The sequence below is a fragment of the Podarcis bocagei genome (genome assembly GCF_964188305.1).
Source record: "Podarcis bocagei genome assembly, chromosome: Z".
Classification (NCBI taxonomy): domain Eukaryota; kingdom Metazoa; phylum Chordata; class Lepidosauria; order Squamata; family Lacertidae; genus Podarcis; species Podarcis bocagei.
The window spans coordinates 8,724,181-8,736,849 of NC_138140.1; the positions used below are offsets into that span (position 1 = coordinate 8,724,181).

At 43.9% G+C, this 12,669-nt stretch overlaps 1 protein-coding gene across 1 annotated transcript; it reads right to left on the reverse strand.

Moving 5' to 3' along the window:
- Positions 1-2,736: 2,736 nt before the first annotated feature.
- Positions 2,737-10,875, reverse strand: ATP6V1G1 (ATPase H+ transporting V1 subunit G1). Its single transcript, XM_081179872.1, has 3 exons — positions 10,292-10,875; positions 4,591-4,691; positions 2,737-2,959 (listed from the first exon to the last, which is right to left on the reverse strand). The coding sequence occupies exons 1-3, from the start codon at positions 10,371-10,373 to the stop codon at positions 2,786-2,788; spliced, it is 357 nt and encodes a 118-aa protein (XP_081035998.1). The 5' UTR covers positions 10,374-10,875; the 3' UTR covers positions 2,737-2,785.
- Between the last annotated feature and the right edge of the window lie 1,794 nt (positions 10,876-12,669).

Here is a 12,669-nt window from a genome sequence, read left to right on the forward strand (position 1 = left end):
TGTCTCATACACACACAGAAAGAAAGAAAGAGAGAGAGAGAGAGAGATATGAGTGGGACATTCCATGCACAGTTCTGGTCAACTGCTTTGTCAAACTTCACAGCAGCAGCAGAAGCCCTTTTTCCCCAGCTGCCACTCCTACTATGTATTTTGCTTACACAATCCACAGACGGGGCAAAGGTCACCCTTTTAGATGCCATTAAAAGGGGATTAGACAATTTCCTGGAAAATAATGGCTACTGGGGATGGCTGTATACCAGGTGCTCGGAACACACATCAGGCCTAGCCAGCAGAGCCAAGGGTGCTGGTTGTAGTTCAGCAGCAACTCAATGAGGATGAGGCAGAATGCTTCTGAATATTAGTCACTAGGTAACAACAGTGACAGCCCCCTCCAGGAAGCTTGTTTGCTGGTGGGAGCTGGTGACGTACAGAACAAGATGTTAGACACACCTTCAGTCTGATGCAAGGCTCTCCTGTGTTCTAACATGCATGGGATGTTAGAATGACACAGAACATTTTGTGCACTGGCATCTGCCCAAATGCAAAATATAAAGATATAAGAGCCTACGATGTTATTTATGCAACTCCTGTCTGACTCTTCAGCTGACACCAGATGGCTCAGCAAAACAGAAACTGTTTCACCACACACTGACTTGGGTGAAGGCAGTAGTGATAACTCCGGGTTGCTTCTGCAAAACCTCTGCAGAGCTTCTCCTCCCACCCCACCCAACAAGACTTCTGGCACGATGAAATGACTCGAGACCAAATACTAAGTCTATACTCATATGCAGTCATCTGCTTGGTGCTAGGATAGAGAGTAGGCCTTCTTTGGTTCATCTTTTTGTTTCTTTTTGCAACAGGCAAAAGCAGCACTTTAGCAACACAGGAAGCTTCCTTACACCAACTCTGATCATTGCTGCATCTAGCTTAGTAGCTAGATGACTGGCAGCAGCTCTCCAGGGTCTAAGACAGGGACAGCTTCCCAGACCTACCTGTAAATGCCAGGGATTGAACATGAGACTTTTTGCATGCAAAGCAGATGCATTGTCAATTAGGGCTGGGCAGTGGTTTCACCAGCGATAAACCACTGAGTGAAACCACTGACATCACGGTCTACTCCTGATGCTGGTCCTGGGCGATATATTGATATATCGTCCAGACCTTCTGTCAATGAATTATGACCCTTTGGCTGCAGGTTCCCTTCCCCTACAATTCAGAGAGCTCAGGTGAGGTGCAGTAGTTGCCATAGGGAACCTGTGGCTCTTCAAATATTGTGAGACTTCAATCTGAATATGTCAGTCAACACAGCCATTGATCAAGGATGAGAACTGCAGGTTCCACCGCTGCCAGCACGAGAGCTCTAAGTTTAAAGGCATTCTTTAAATTATGTTTGAGATGTCACAGTTCTGCTTCCCCAATTCACAAAGGGTCTGAAAGTCTAATTGTTTTACTCAAACTGGCCGGATTTCAGTAGGATATGACATGAACTGGCTAAGCCACGTTTTAATATGATAATTAAGTTTTCATCCATGAGATAAAATCAGCTCCTCTATGCACCCCATGGAAATCACCTGAGGCTGAGCTTGTTCTTAAGCTACCCCACCTCACTGGCCTCAATGTGCAACCTCCTTGATTGCTTTTGCTGAGCAGGAATGTGTCCCTGAACTGTGACGGTGCCTCCTGCTTGCCAGATGAATTATGGATATTTTGCACACCTTGGATTCTGCATGGACCAGATATGAGTAGAGCAATTGATGTGGCTTAGCAGATACGTAAGACAAGAGTCACATCACCCACCTTACTCACATCTGGTTCTTGCGCCAGCCTGCAGACCTGGGAAGGTGACTTACAAGAAAATACCACCATTGGAATGACAAAAGCACCACCCATTCATTCAGTTAACCATGATCCTATGCCAGATGTGTGAGGGGCGGGAGAAGATGAGAGAGGAGTAATCATTTTAGTGTAAAGGCACCTATCCTTTGGAATTCCTTCCCATTGCAAATCAGAGATCCATCACCTTTATTCTTATTCTTATTGGCACCTATGTGTTTCTTGTCCAACAAGACTTTTGCACAAAGCTCTTTATCCCAGTATGTATCTCCATGGAAACTGGAAATGCTTCTACATATGGAATTGCTCGTTTGTGTATACAGAATTGGTTTTTTACTGTGGCATTGCTTTAAAACATTTTATGGGAAGCAATTCATAAATTGAATGAAATGAACACATTTTAATCCAATCACAGATTAAGTAAGACTTTTACTTTTCTTCAAACATTTGTAAGGGCAGGATTCTAGTTCAAGTTAAACAGGAAGATATACAGAGTATAGCTGTTCAAACAGAATCTACTTCAAGAAAACACACCATCACAAGTCATTGGACTAGTCTGTACGGTAAGACTCACAACTCTTTATGAACAAAACTTCCTCCCTCTGCTGGTGTGAGCTTGTCATTGGCCATAGCACCAGGCTCACACATTTCCAGTTTTAAGAGGTATACAGAAGATAGCATAGGAGATCCTATCCTTCCTAACTTTAAAATACTTCATGGGGACAGAATGCGCAATACTTATCACAAGTCTTACAATATTACCCTTCCATCATAATGCACTTTTGAGACATGTAACTAGTATATATGTATCTTTGGATGAGCTCCAAAAATGCTACAAAAGGTTCTCAGGAGGTTTAGAAAGAAGAGGCAAAAAGATTATCTACAACTCTCTGAAATAAGTTAAGATCGGTATTGCTTAATACTTCCTGAATGCCAAAACACTCCCCCCCCCCTATCCATTGATGCGATAGTTCAAATGGATTTCTGGCTTGATGTCACAGACTAAGTTGAGCAGGCTAGTCAGCACCTCCTCCCTGTTCTTCTGGAAGTTGTTCTGGAGAATGATCATCTTCTCCTGAGTCTCCTTTTCCACCTCAGTGGTGGAACTGCCATGGGAACCAAGAGCCTGAGGCAACAAGGGGGGGGGGGGGAGGAAAGTTTATTCAACAAGCAGTAATGCCGAAAAGTACATTTCATACCAGAAGGAATTTCATGTCTTTTCCAGGATTCTTCAGTGCCTCAATCCAGAACAATTCTATGCATATCTACTTAAGCCCCACTGATCTCAGTAGCTTTGCGTATGTGGCCCTCCAGGCAAGGGTGGGGGCTTTCAGTCCTCCAGATGCTGCTGAATTGCAACTCCTTTCAACCACAGCAAGCATGGCTAGGGGGCCAAAGTTCAGAAAGTCCCAGGTTCAGTGCCAAGTTAGGTATGGCAATGACTCCCTGTCTGAAACCCTAGGGAGGCAATGCCAGTCAGTATAGACAAGTCTGGGCTAGAGGGACTAGTGGTCAGGCTTCAAAGGCCACCTGAAACATGCCCTTCCTGTAATACCGTGGTACCTCCGGTTGCGGACAGGATCTGTTCCAGAGGTCCGGCCGGATCCCGAGGTTTTCGCAACCAGAGAGACTGCTTCTGTGCACGCATGCACGGCAGTAGAGCACCTCTATGCATGTGTGCGTGGCAAAAACCCCGAAATATACTTCCGGGTTTGCTGCTTACGTTTCCCGAAGTTTACGTAACCAGAGGGATACGTAAGTGGATGTACGACTGTATAATGAAAGGAGAGGTGCTACCCAAAATAATAAAAAAAACCAAAAACATAAGAGTTATAATTTTAAACATGTTGGTACAAATGAGTGGGAAATCCACATTCTTAGCAAGTACTGTACTGAACTTCAACTGCTATTGACAGCATTTAAAAAACAATGTTGCAAAAGAATGGTGAGAGAAAGTGACCAAGCACAGGTCCTTTTTACTATTAATCAGTTGCAAAGAGGGACTCCCGACTAGTACATGTTCTCAACCTTGCAGCAAACACAATTCTCATTTTCTGTGAAACTATTAAGTTACAAGGAACATGCCCTCATTTACATCTAGAAGCCCTAACTTTAAAAAAAAAAAGAGAAAGGTGAATAAATACTCTATGTATATGCGTGTGAGTGCATGCCAGTTTAGCTTTTTAGGCTGGAGTTGAATGGGGGTCTGAAGAAGAGTGTATCATAGAACTGGGAGGAAAGGCAGCCAGAATGATCAGATGGTTAGAATAACTTTTTACGCTTAGGGGATGAATTGACAGGGGGAAGAGGCAGAAAATCTAAGTTGAATAACACATGGTGTAAAGGAAAGTGGCTTCCCTGCAAAATTCCATTCACCCCCAAAAACATTATGAGCAGAAAATTGGGCAGGATGGAGAAGAGATTCAAATTCCACTGCTTTAAGATATAGCAACGGCCATTGGCTTTAGAAAGTTACAACATATCCACTGAGTGAAGAGCGGTCTAGATTGTAGGGATGATGACCCTGTGCCCTTCAGATGTTGCTGGATTACAACTCATCATCAGCTACGGAGTGAAGTCCTAACAACATCTGCAGGGCCACAGGGTCTTAATCTCTGCACCAATAACTGCTGTTAAGTCAGTTATATCCCAGACTTCCAAGAATCACCACAGGGGCAGGTAGCAAATCTGGGCAGAGAAGAAAAGAAAAGAGAGGAGTGAAAAGAAAATCTTAGCTAGTATGGAAATATAACCAACCGCTGCTTCCTTGGCTTTGAAATCCTTCTCCCTCTGCAGGCGATATTGCTCAATTTCAGCTTGAGCTTCTTCTTTCGCTTGTTTCAACCTCCGGTTCTTTCCTTTTTATGGGGGGGAAGGGGGAGAAAAAAAGAGAGAGGCAGGAGTGCTCTGTAAACTGATTCAGCTAAGTTGCTCTGCTGTTTTCAGATTTTAGCAGGGGGTGCTAAAAGAAGTCAAGGGCTATTTATTATTTACTTATTGCACCTCTAACCCACCTTTCCTCCAGAAAGCTCAAGGTGGCCTGCGTGGTTGTCCTCCTCCTCATTTTATGCTTGCAACAACCCTGCAAGGTGGGTTAGGCTGGGAGGCAATGACAGGCCTGTGACAAGTCTGTCCAGTGGGTGATTGGGGTTTGAACTCTGGTCCCCCAGATCCGGCACACTCTAATCACCACACCATACTAGTTCTCAGCCATGACTTAGTTACAGGCAAGAGCAAAATACTTATTTGAATGCTGTTGAGCTGTGACGTCAATTCACAGACACACTTGTAGCCCCAAAAGGTCGATTCACCCTGACATAACATGCGTTTATGTCTCTTGCTACAGTTATGTACACTGTGTGTGCAATCTTTAGAATGCCACAGGTAGCCTTGATAACCTAAAGCATGCATTCATGGGTAAAGAATATAGGGCAGTCAAATTACAGGGCAGTGATGATATTCACTGTGTACAAACCAGGAAGATAACTTCAGTATGGTCTACATAGGATTACCTTTGAAGACAGTTTGGAAACTACAACTGGTCAAGAATGCAGCTGCTAGGACGTTAACAAGAGATGGTACCTTGGAACACGCAACACTGAAATACCATCTACACAGGTTACCATTTTTGTTTCCATATTCAATCAATCCAAAGTGCTGGTTTTGAGCTTGTGTGATCCAGAAAATAATTTTCAGTAGTGGTGTCCCACCTCTGGAGCTCTCTGCATAGGAAAGCTTGTTTGGCAGTCCCATCTCTTGTATTTTGGGCACCATGCAAAGACTTTTTTTCAATTCATTCAAGCTTTTCACAAAGCTTAGTTTACCAAAAAGCATTAAACTGTATTACAGACTCACAGAATTGTAGAGTTGGAAGGGACCCCAAGGGTCATCTAGTCCAACCCCCTGAAATGCACAAAAGGAGGAGGAAAGGGAATTCTATGCAGACTGCCAAACAAGTAGGGTGCTGGATGTGAGTTTCCTAAGGAAAGGCCTCGGGCTTCACACCTCAGCCCCCCTCTACCTCTGCAGCTTTTGGGCAGCCAGGGTTGACTGCTGGGTTCCCCCACTCTGGATGTAACCAGCCCCAGACACCAGTGTGTGTGTTTTTGGGGAGGGTGGCAGAAGGGGAGATCTGCACTTCACATACCCAGGGTCTAGAAAGATCCACCGTGAAGTTGTCTTGTACAGTTGTTAATTTCTCCTCCCTCATAAGCCCTAGAACATATTTAGGGGGCATGCAGGGAGGGGAATTTCCAATGCACAGCCAAAGGTGCTTGTGCTAGCAAAACTGTTTAGCTGTGTAACATTTCCTCACACTTTTGTACACTTGGTTTGCTGCATTGAATATTTTGTCCCCTCCTAGAAGGGCACGATACAGATACACAAAATATATAGCTGAACTTGCAATACATGTCAAGAAACTTGGAACATGACACTTGTAGGCCAGCCCCATGATGTGTGAACCCAACTAAGTTTTTGAACATTTGGGGCTGACTGGAAGCGACATCTTTAATCAAGGCTTGGGATTTGTCACAGTTTCCAACATACAGATTAACCAGACACTTGCTTGTTACACTGTCTTTCAGGCACATGACATGCTTCCGCTGGTCTGACGAGCAAGCAAGTTCCTTCCTCCAAGCAGTCATGTTGGGAAAGATTCCAGATATTTCCACACACAAAAATAATATATAAAAAAGTGGATTAATTCAAATAAAGTAATTTTAGTTGAGCAGAAGGCTCCCGATTCCCAATAGACAAGACACTACAGCATATTACGTTTCTAGTCCAAGTCCCTAAGTGCATGCCAAGCTTTTGTTCAATCATCGCAGGATTACACAGCACATGACTTTGCAGACCATCTGCCCACCACAAACAACTGGCAATCTGCAGGCTAAAATTTGTTTGCACTGAGTAAACTAGCTTATGCAAAAGATTGCCCAATGCATCCAAAAGTGGAAGCTGTGCTTGGAGCCAAGAGCAAGCCCCACCCAAACTTGATAGCCTTTTCTTCCTGACTGTATTGTTGCTTCACTCCTGTGCTACTATTCTACTAAGATTAGCCAAATGTTCTGCAGGGACCCTAAAAAAGCATACAAGTTCCCCTGTAGCACACCAGGTCTACCTGCAGTGTTTGGGCTCCTTCAGTAAACAGGTCCTCAACTCTGCCCTCCTGGACTTTGCTGTAAAATAGGGTTGCCATACACCCAGAATTTCATGAACATATCCAAAACAATGCAGCCAGAAGCAGTGTCCAGGCAGAAATTGCTAAAAATGTCCAGGAAAATTCAGACATATGGCATCTTATGTCAACCTTTTGGGGCTATTTTCATATTTTAGTAGGGGGCGCAACCGCCTATTAAAGATGTCAAGGGCAATTACTATTTACTTATTGCACCTCTAACCCACCTTTTCTCCAGAGAGCTCAAGGTGGCCTCCTCCTCATCTGCCCAAACAACTGTCTGGATTTTCACTGTTTGAAATATGGCAATCCTATGTAAGAGACCACAGCCAGGCATCTCCAAAATGCACACCACCACACCTCTTCTACTGAAGACTCAGCCTTTTTAAATGTTGTACTTGTAGCCCATTTTCTCTCTTATAAACACACACTCTTCATTAACCCCAATCCATCCTTTTCCTTCCCCACAGGACCCACCACAACCTACCTAACACATCAGCTCTTTTTCAAACACAGATGTCTAAATAAGGATGAAATTATGTAGCAAAGAGATAACCCTTTAAAAAAACCCCTTCCTTTTTAACATGGAAGGAAACTATTTAGGGGGAACCAACAAAACCAGAAAACAAAAACACTTCCCCCCTATTTTCACTGGTAGGGGTGAGTGGGATAGAAGAAAAGTGAAGAGGAAAAAGGCACATAAGGAAGCATAGGGCTGGAGGGGCCAAATATGTAAGAAAGCAAAGGGGCGACGGAAGCATTGGGGAGACTTCGTGGGTAAGGAGGAAATGGGGGATATAATGAGGCAGGGGAAACACAGACATGAGAGAGCCACAGAAACATGGACACAGAGAAGGGGAGAAGGAAAGTTTTATTTCTTTTTAACTCCCAAGTAAATAACCCTAGTCTACACATACTAAGCTGTGATCTCGCATAAGGTTTACCTGGCTTTGAAAAGGCGGTGCCACAGTTCTGGCAGCATCCCAGAGCCCTTGCACCGCCCTCCAAAAGTCAGACAAAATGGACGAACCAGTAATCTTTCATAAAATGGTGCCTTTGCGAGGTTGACGCCCCAAGTGGATTTTCTCAATTGTGCGCCAACTCAGCTCAGCGCCGGTGCAGAGAAACTGCTAGTAGCGCTCTTGGAAGGAAAATTCAGGGTTCTGGCAGGGTCCTAGAGCCCTTCCCTCCTTCTGAAAGCTGGGCAATTAACAGGCTTCTGGTGCCTGAGCTCTGGCAGCATCCCACTGCCCTACCAGTCAGACAAAATGGACGGACTTTGTAATCTTTCATAAAATGGCGCCTGTGTGAGGTCATTATCTGGTGCCCCGACATGGATCTTCTCAATTATGGATCTTATTAATTTTGTACCACCTCTGCCCTCTGCCCAAGAACTGCCGGGACCGCTCTGGGAAGAAAGCTCCAGGGCTCTGGCAGGGTCCTAGAGCCCTTCATTCCTTCCCAAACTAGGCAAGCACTAATTAGGCTTCCAGCTTTTGAGGGTGGTGTGAGGGTTCTGGGATGCTGCTAGAGCCATGGCACCACCTTCTGTGGTGCAAAATTGAGAGTGCTAAATATTTTGTGGAAGATTTCAAAGCCTGTCCATTTTATCTGGCTTTGGGAGGTCAGCCAGAGGGTTCTCGCAGCATCCCAGAATGGCCATCACTTTTAATCAGCTGGACAAGGTGTCTGGCTCTAGGAAGAAGGCTCCAGGGCTCTGGCAGGGTCACTCCTTCCCAAAGTAGGCAAGCACTAACTAGGCTTCCAGCTTATGAGTATACTACATAAACATAGTTTAAAAATGAAAAGGGCTGCAACTAGGGCTGGGCGATGCCTGGTTTTCAACATCATGATATGTCACCAGCTAAACATTATGATATACTTATATATCACAATATCTGAAATAAGGATGGAACTATGTACAAGCAATGACCAATGCACATAAGGAAGGCTTCATCTTATGATCTCCTTCCAAGCCACACTATTCTCATGTGTCCCAGCAACCTAAGCTACCTCTCAGCACAACAGAGAAACAGTTGCCTCACCTCACCCTTCCTTTAAGTCCCAAGCCACCTCACAGATATGCTTTGGGCCTCCCCTTGTCATTTTATCTTTGCACACTGCTGCATAAATACAAATGTTAGACCCCTTAAACATAGGCTATTCATTGCTAACCCTTTCAAACTTGAAACAGTTAGTTCTTTTCTCTGCCATTTTCACTACTGGGCTTTCCATACAACCACTGTAAAGTTTCAGCCTTGCCTCCACTGAGGGAGGGATGACAGTTCTTACTGACAGCAGATCCCAGCTTCAATCCCTGCCATTTCACATCCTCTACCAAAAACTCTGGAGAGCTGCTTGCAGTCAGTGAGGCAATACTGACTTAGACCAATAACATTATAAAAACTTTCCTGGTCACCATAATTTGCTTACTTACAGTACTAGCTGTGGAAGAAGGGAAGCCTGTGCCTCAGCTCCGTCACACCTCTGCCTGCCTGCCTGCCTTTTCATGCTGACCACAGAGCATGGGGTTTTCCCTCCTCCGTGGCTAGCAATGAAATAGGCTGGTATTCTCTTAATAGGCTAGTAATAAAATACTGAAGGTTAGCAACTTATGATCTTATCTGCAAAATATGGGGAATAATAAGTCTTTCCTTGCCATCCAGAACTGTTGTCAGGATAACAACTTTTATGCAACATAACATGAGAATTAGGTAAACAAGAATTCCTGAAAAGTTTGAGTGAACTAAAAAGTGTATTTGCACTGTGCCAGAAATATAGGAGGTGGCACTGCCAGACAAGCTTTGCTGAGCAGAGAGTTCCAAAGGTAGGACACCACAACTGAAAATTATTTTTTGGCTCACACAGTCAAAACCAGCACTTTGGATTGATAACCACGATAATTTGATTTAGTGCTAGCCATTTGTTCAGTGCTTTAGAATAGTTGTCTTAGCCTGCATTTTTGAATTCCTGTCCATGAATAAATACGAATGAATAAGAATAAACACAAATAAATATTTAAAGCAAATAAATAAAAATAACGGGAATAAATACGAATACATTAATAAATAAAAATAACGAAATACGAATAAGTAAATAGAAACACATCATTTAAGAATGAAGAAATATGAAATAAAGAATAATTGAATAAATAACAAACGCAAAGAGATATTTAAAAACAAATACCAATGAGTGAGTGAATAAATAGAAATGAATAAAACTGCACCCAGAGTACTAAGCCACCCCGCCTCCTCCTCCAGCCCCGGCCCGCCCACTCACTCTTCCGGGCCTCGGCCACCTTCTCGGCTGCCCTCTTCTCGGCCTGCAGCAGCTGCTGGATGCCCTGCGACTGGCTGGCCATGGTGGTGCGGCAGTCGGCTCGGCTAGCGGCGGTCGCGGCGCTCTCCGGCAGCTCCTGCCGGCAGCTCTACTGGCTCAGGTCGGCTCTCTCCCTCTTCACGACCAGGCCGCTGCCGCCCCTCTTGCAACTCCCCTCAGGCAAGGACCGGAACGGAGACCAGCCAGCGACGCGGGTCACCTGACGGGGAAGTCAGCGGAAGAGGCCGTGCCAGGATTTAGTTCCTCAAAAAAAACAAAACAAAAAAAACCAAGGAGGGATTGGCCAGTGTTGTTCATCCTCGTTTCCGGCGCGCGTTGACGTCACCTCCGGCGCGAGTTGGCAAGCGCTGCGACGCTCTAGCCGCCACGTCGTGGGGAGCAGTGCACCCAGCCACCTTCGCCTGAAAGCGACATCATTTTTTTTTCTTCACGCGCCCCTTCGAACCGAGAATTAAAATTAACAGGAGAAGCTTCTTTGACGAAGAAGCCGCCCAAGCAAGAAAGCCGGGTTTCAATTATCTCTGCACTCTATGGTTTTCCTTCTCCATGTTGTCACGTGGCGTGCGTCACTTCAGCTCACGCCTCACCCGCGAAAGTCCTCACTGCGCACGCTCGAGCTTTAGTCTTTTAAACTCCGCCTCCCGGTGTTGCGCGCGCCGACGTGCCATTCCTTTGCCGCCGGCTTTGCCAATTGCTTGTGGGCGGCGCTTACTGCTGTGGCTCCTCCTTCTTTGTTATGCTACCTTCACCACACGCACACAGATCAAAACATCGCTCGACTCCAGTGCGCTGGCGCGAGTGTCCGTCCTTCCCCTCCTCCACCCTTTGCCAGGCATTAAAAATACTCAGCTGTCTCACGTGAGGAGATAACAAATGGTGCTCAGCCCACAGGACTTTGCCACAGCGAATTTCACCTCCTGGTTACAGCGTCTTGGCTTCCACGTTACGATCAAGCGGTGTTTACATATAAATAAATACACTAACATAAGTTCCAGATGTTTGTATGTACAAGATGTATGTTCCAGATTCAGTGTAGTAATTCAGAAGAGAGATTTTGATAAACGAGAAAACGCACATGTTTATTTATTTATCAGTTTCATGAAATTCATATGTTGCTTTATTGTTAAAACAAAACAAAAAAGCCTTAAAAATGGGTGGCCCCAATAATGAAATACCCTCCCTAGGCAAGTGAGAGAGGTGCTAGGGTGAAAACTATGCTATACAACACAATATTTAATTATTGCTTTATGATTTGTTTTCTTTTACACTAAAAAAAAAAATAGAAATTTGATTGCTTTATATAGGTGCAAGATTGGTATAAGAATGCTTCATTGATGTTTAATACAGCAGCAATCACAAAAACAAGAAACCATGTATTCAATTCAAGTTTTCCTTAAGAATGGACCCTTTTCAATTAATGTATCTAAGTTACTCATATCCATTAATTTTTGATGTGGCTACTCCGAGTAGAACTTAGCCAGATACAACCCTAAAAGAAGACCCTCCAAGTGTCCCTATTTTCCAGGGACATCCCTGATTTAGAGAAGCTTAGGGTGTCTCATTTCATGGGAGAAATGTTGGAGGGTATGGAGTTATTTGACTCTCAAGGTGTCTGAAGGCAATCCTATATAGGGAAGTGGGGTTTTTTAACGTTTAACATTTTATTATGTTTATATATAAGTTGAAAGCTGGCCAGAGTGGCTGGGGCAATCCAGGAAGATGTGTGGGGTATAAATAGTAAAATTATCATTATGGAATATGACGTCCCTATTTTCATCGGAGAAATGTTGGAGGATATGTAAAAGTGTATTGCATGTTCATTAACTGCTTCCAACTCTATATATGGTTGAAAACTTTATTGCTTCTTATTGCACCAGTACATAACAAAACTTTTCAATAAATAAATTATCTGCTTGTCTTCCATCCTTCACTCTTACAATATGAGTTGATTTCACCATATCAGCCAATTCCCATAATCTTACTATCCCATCTTTTAATGCCGGAATACATTTCCCCCAAACATAGCGGATTCTAATACAAGCAGCTGTTACCAAATTTATTTTTAATTTTGTGTCTGCTGGTTAAACCATATCCATATCCAAATAATATAGCTAATGTTCTACTGGAAATTCATATCCTTTGTAAGCTTAATTTCATTTATTGAAATTGTCCATAATATTGATCTCTTCAAACACAACCAGAAAGCAGTATCATACCACTTTTAAAAGTCATGGTTTCCCACTAAGAACCCTGGGAAATGCAGTATGTAAAGAGTGCTGAGAGTTGTTAGAGGAGACCCCTAGTTTCCACAGAGAGCT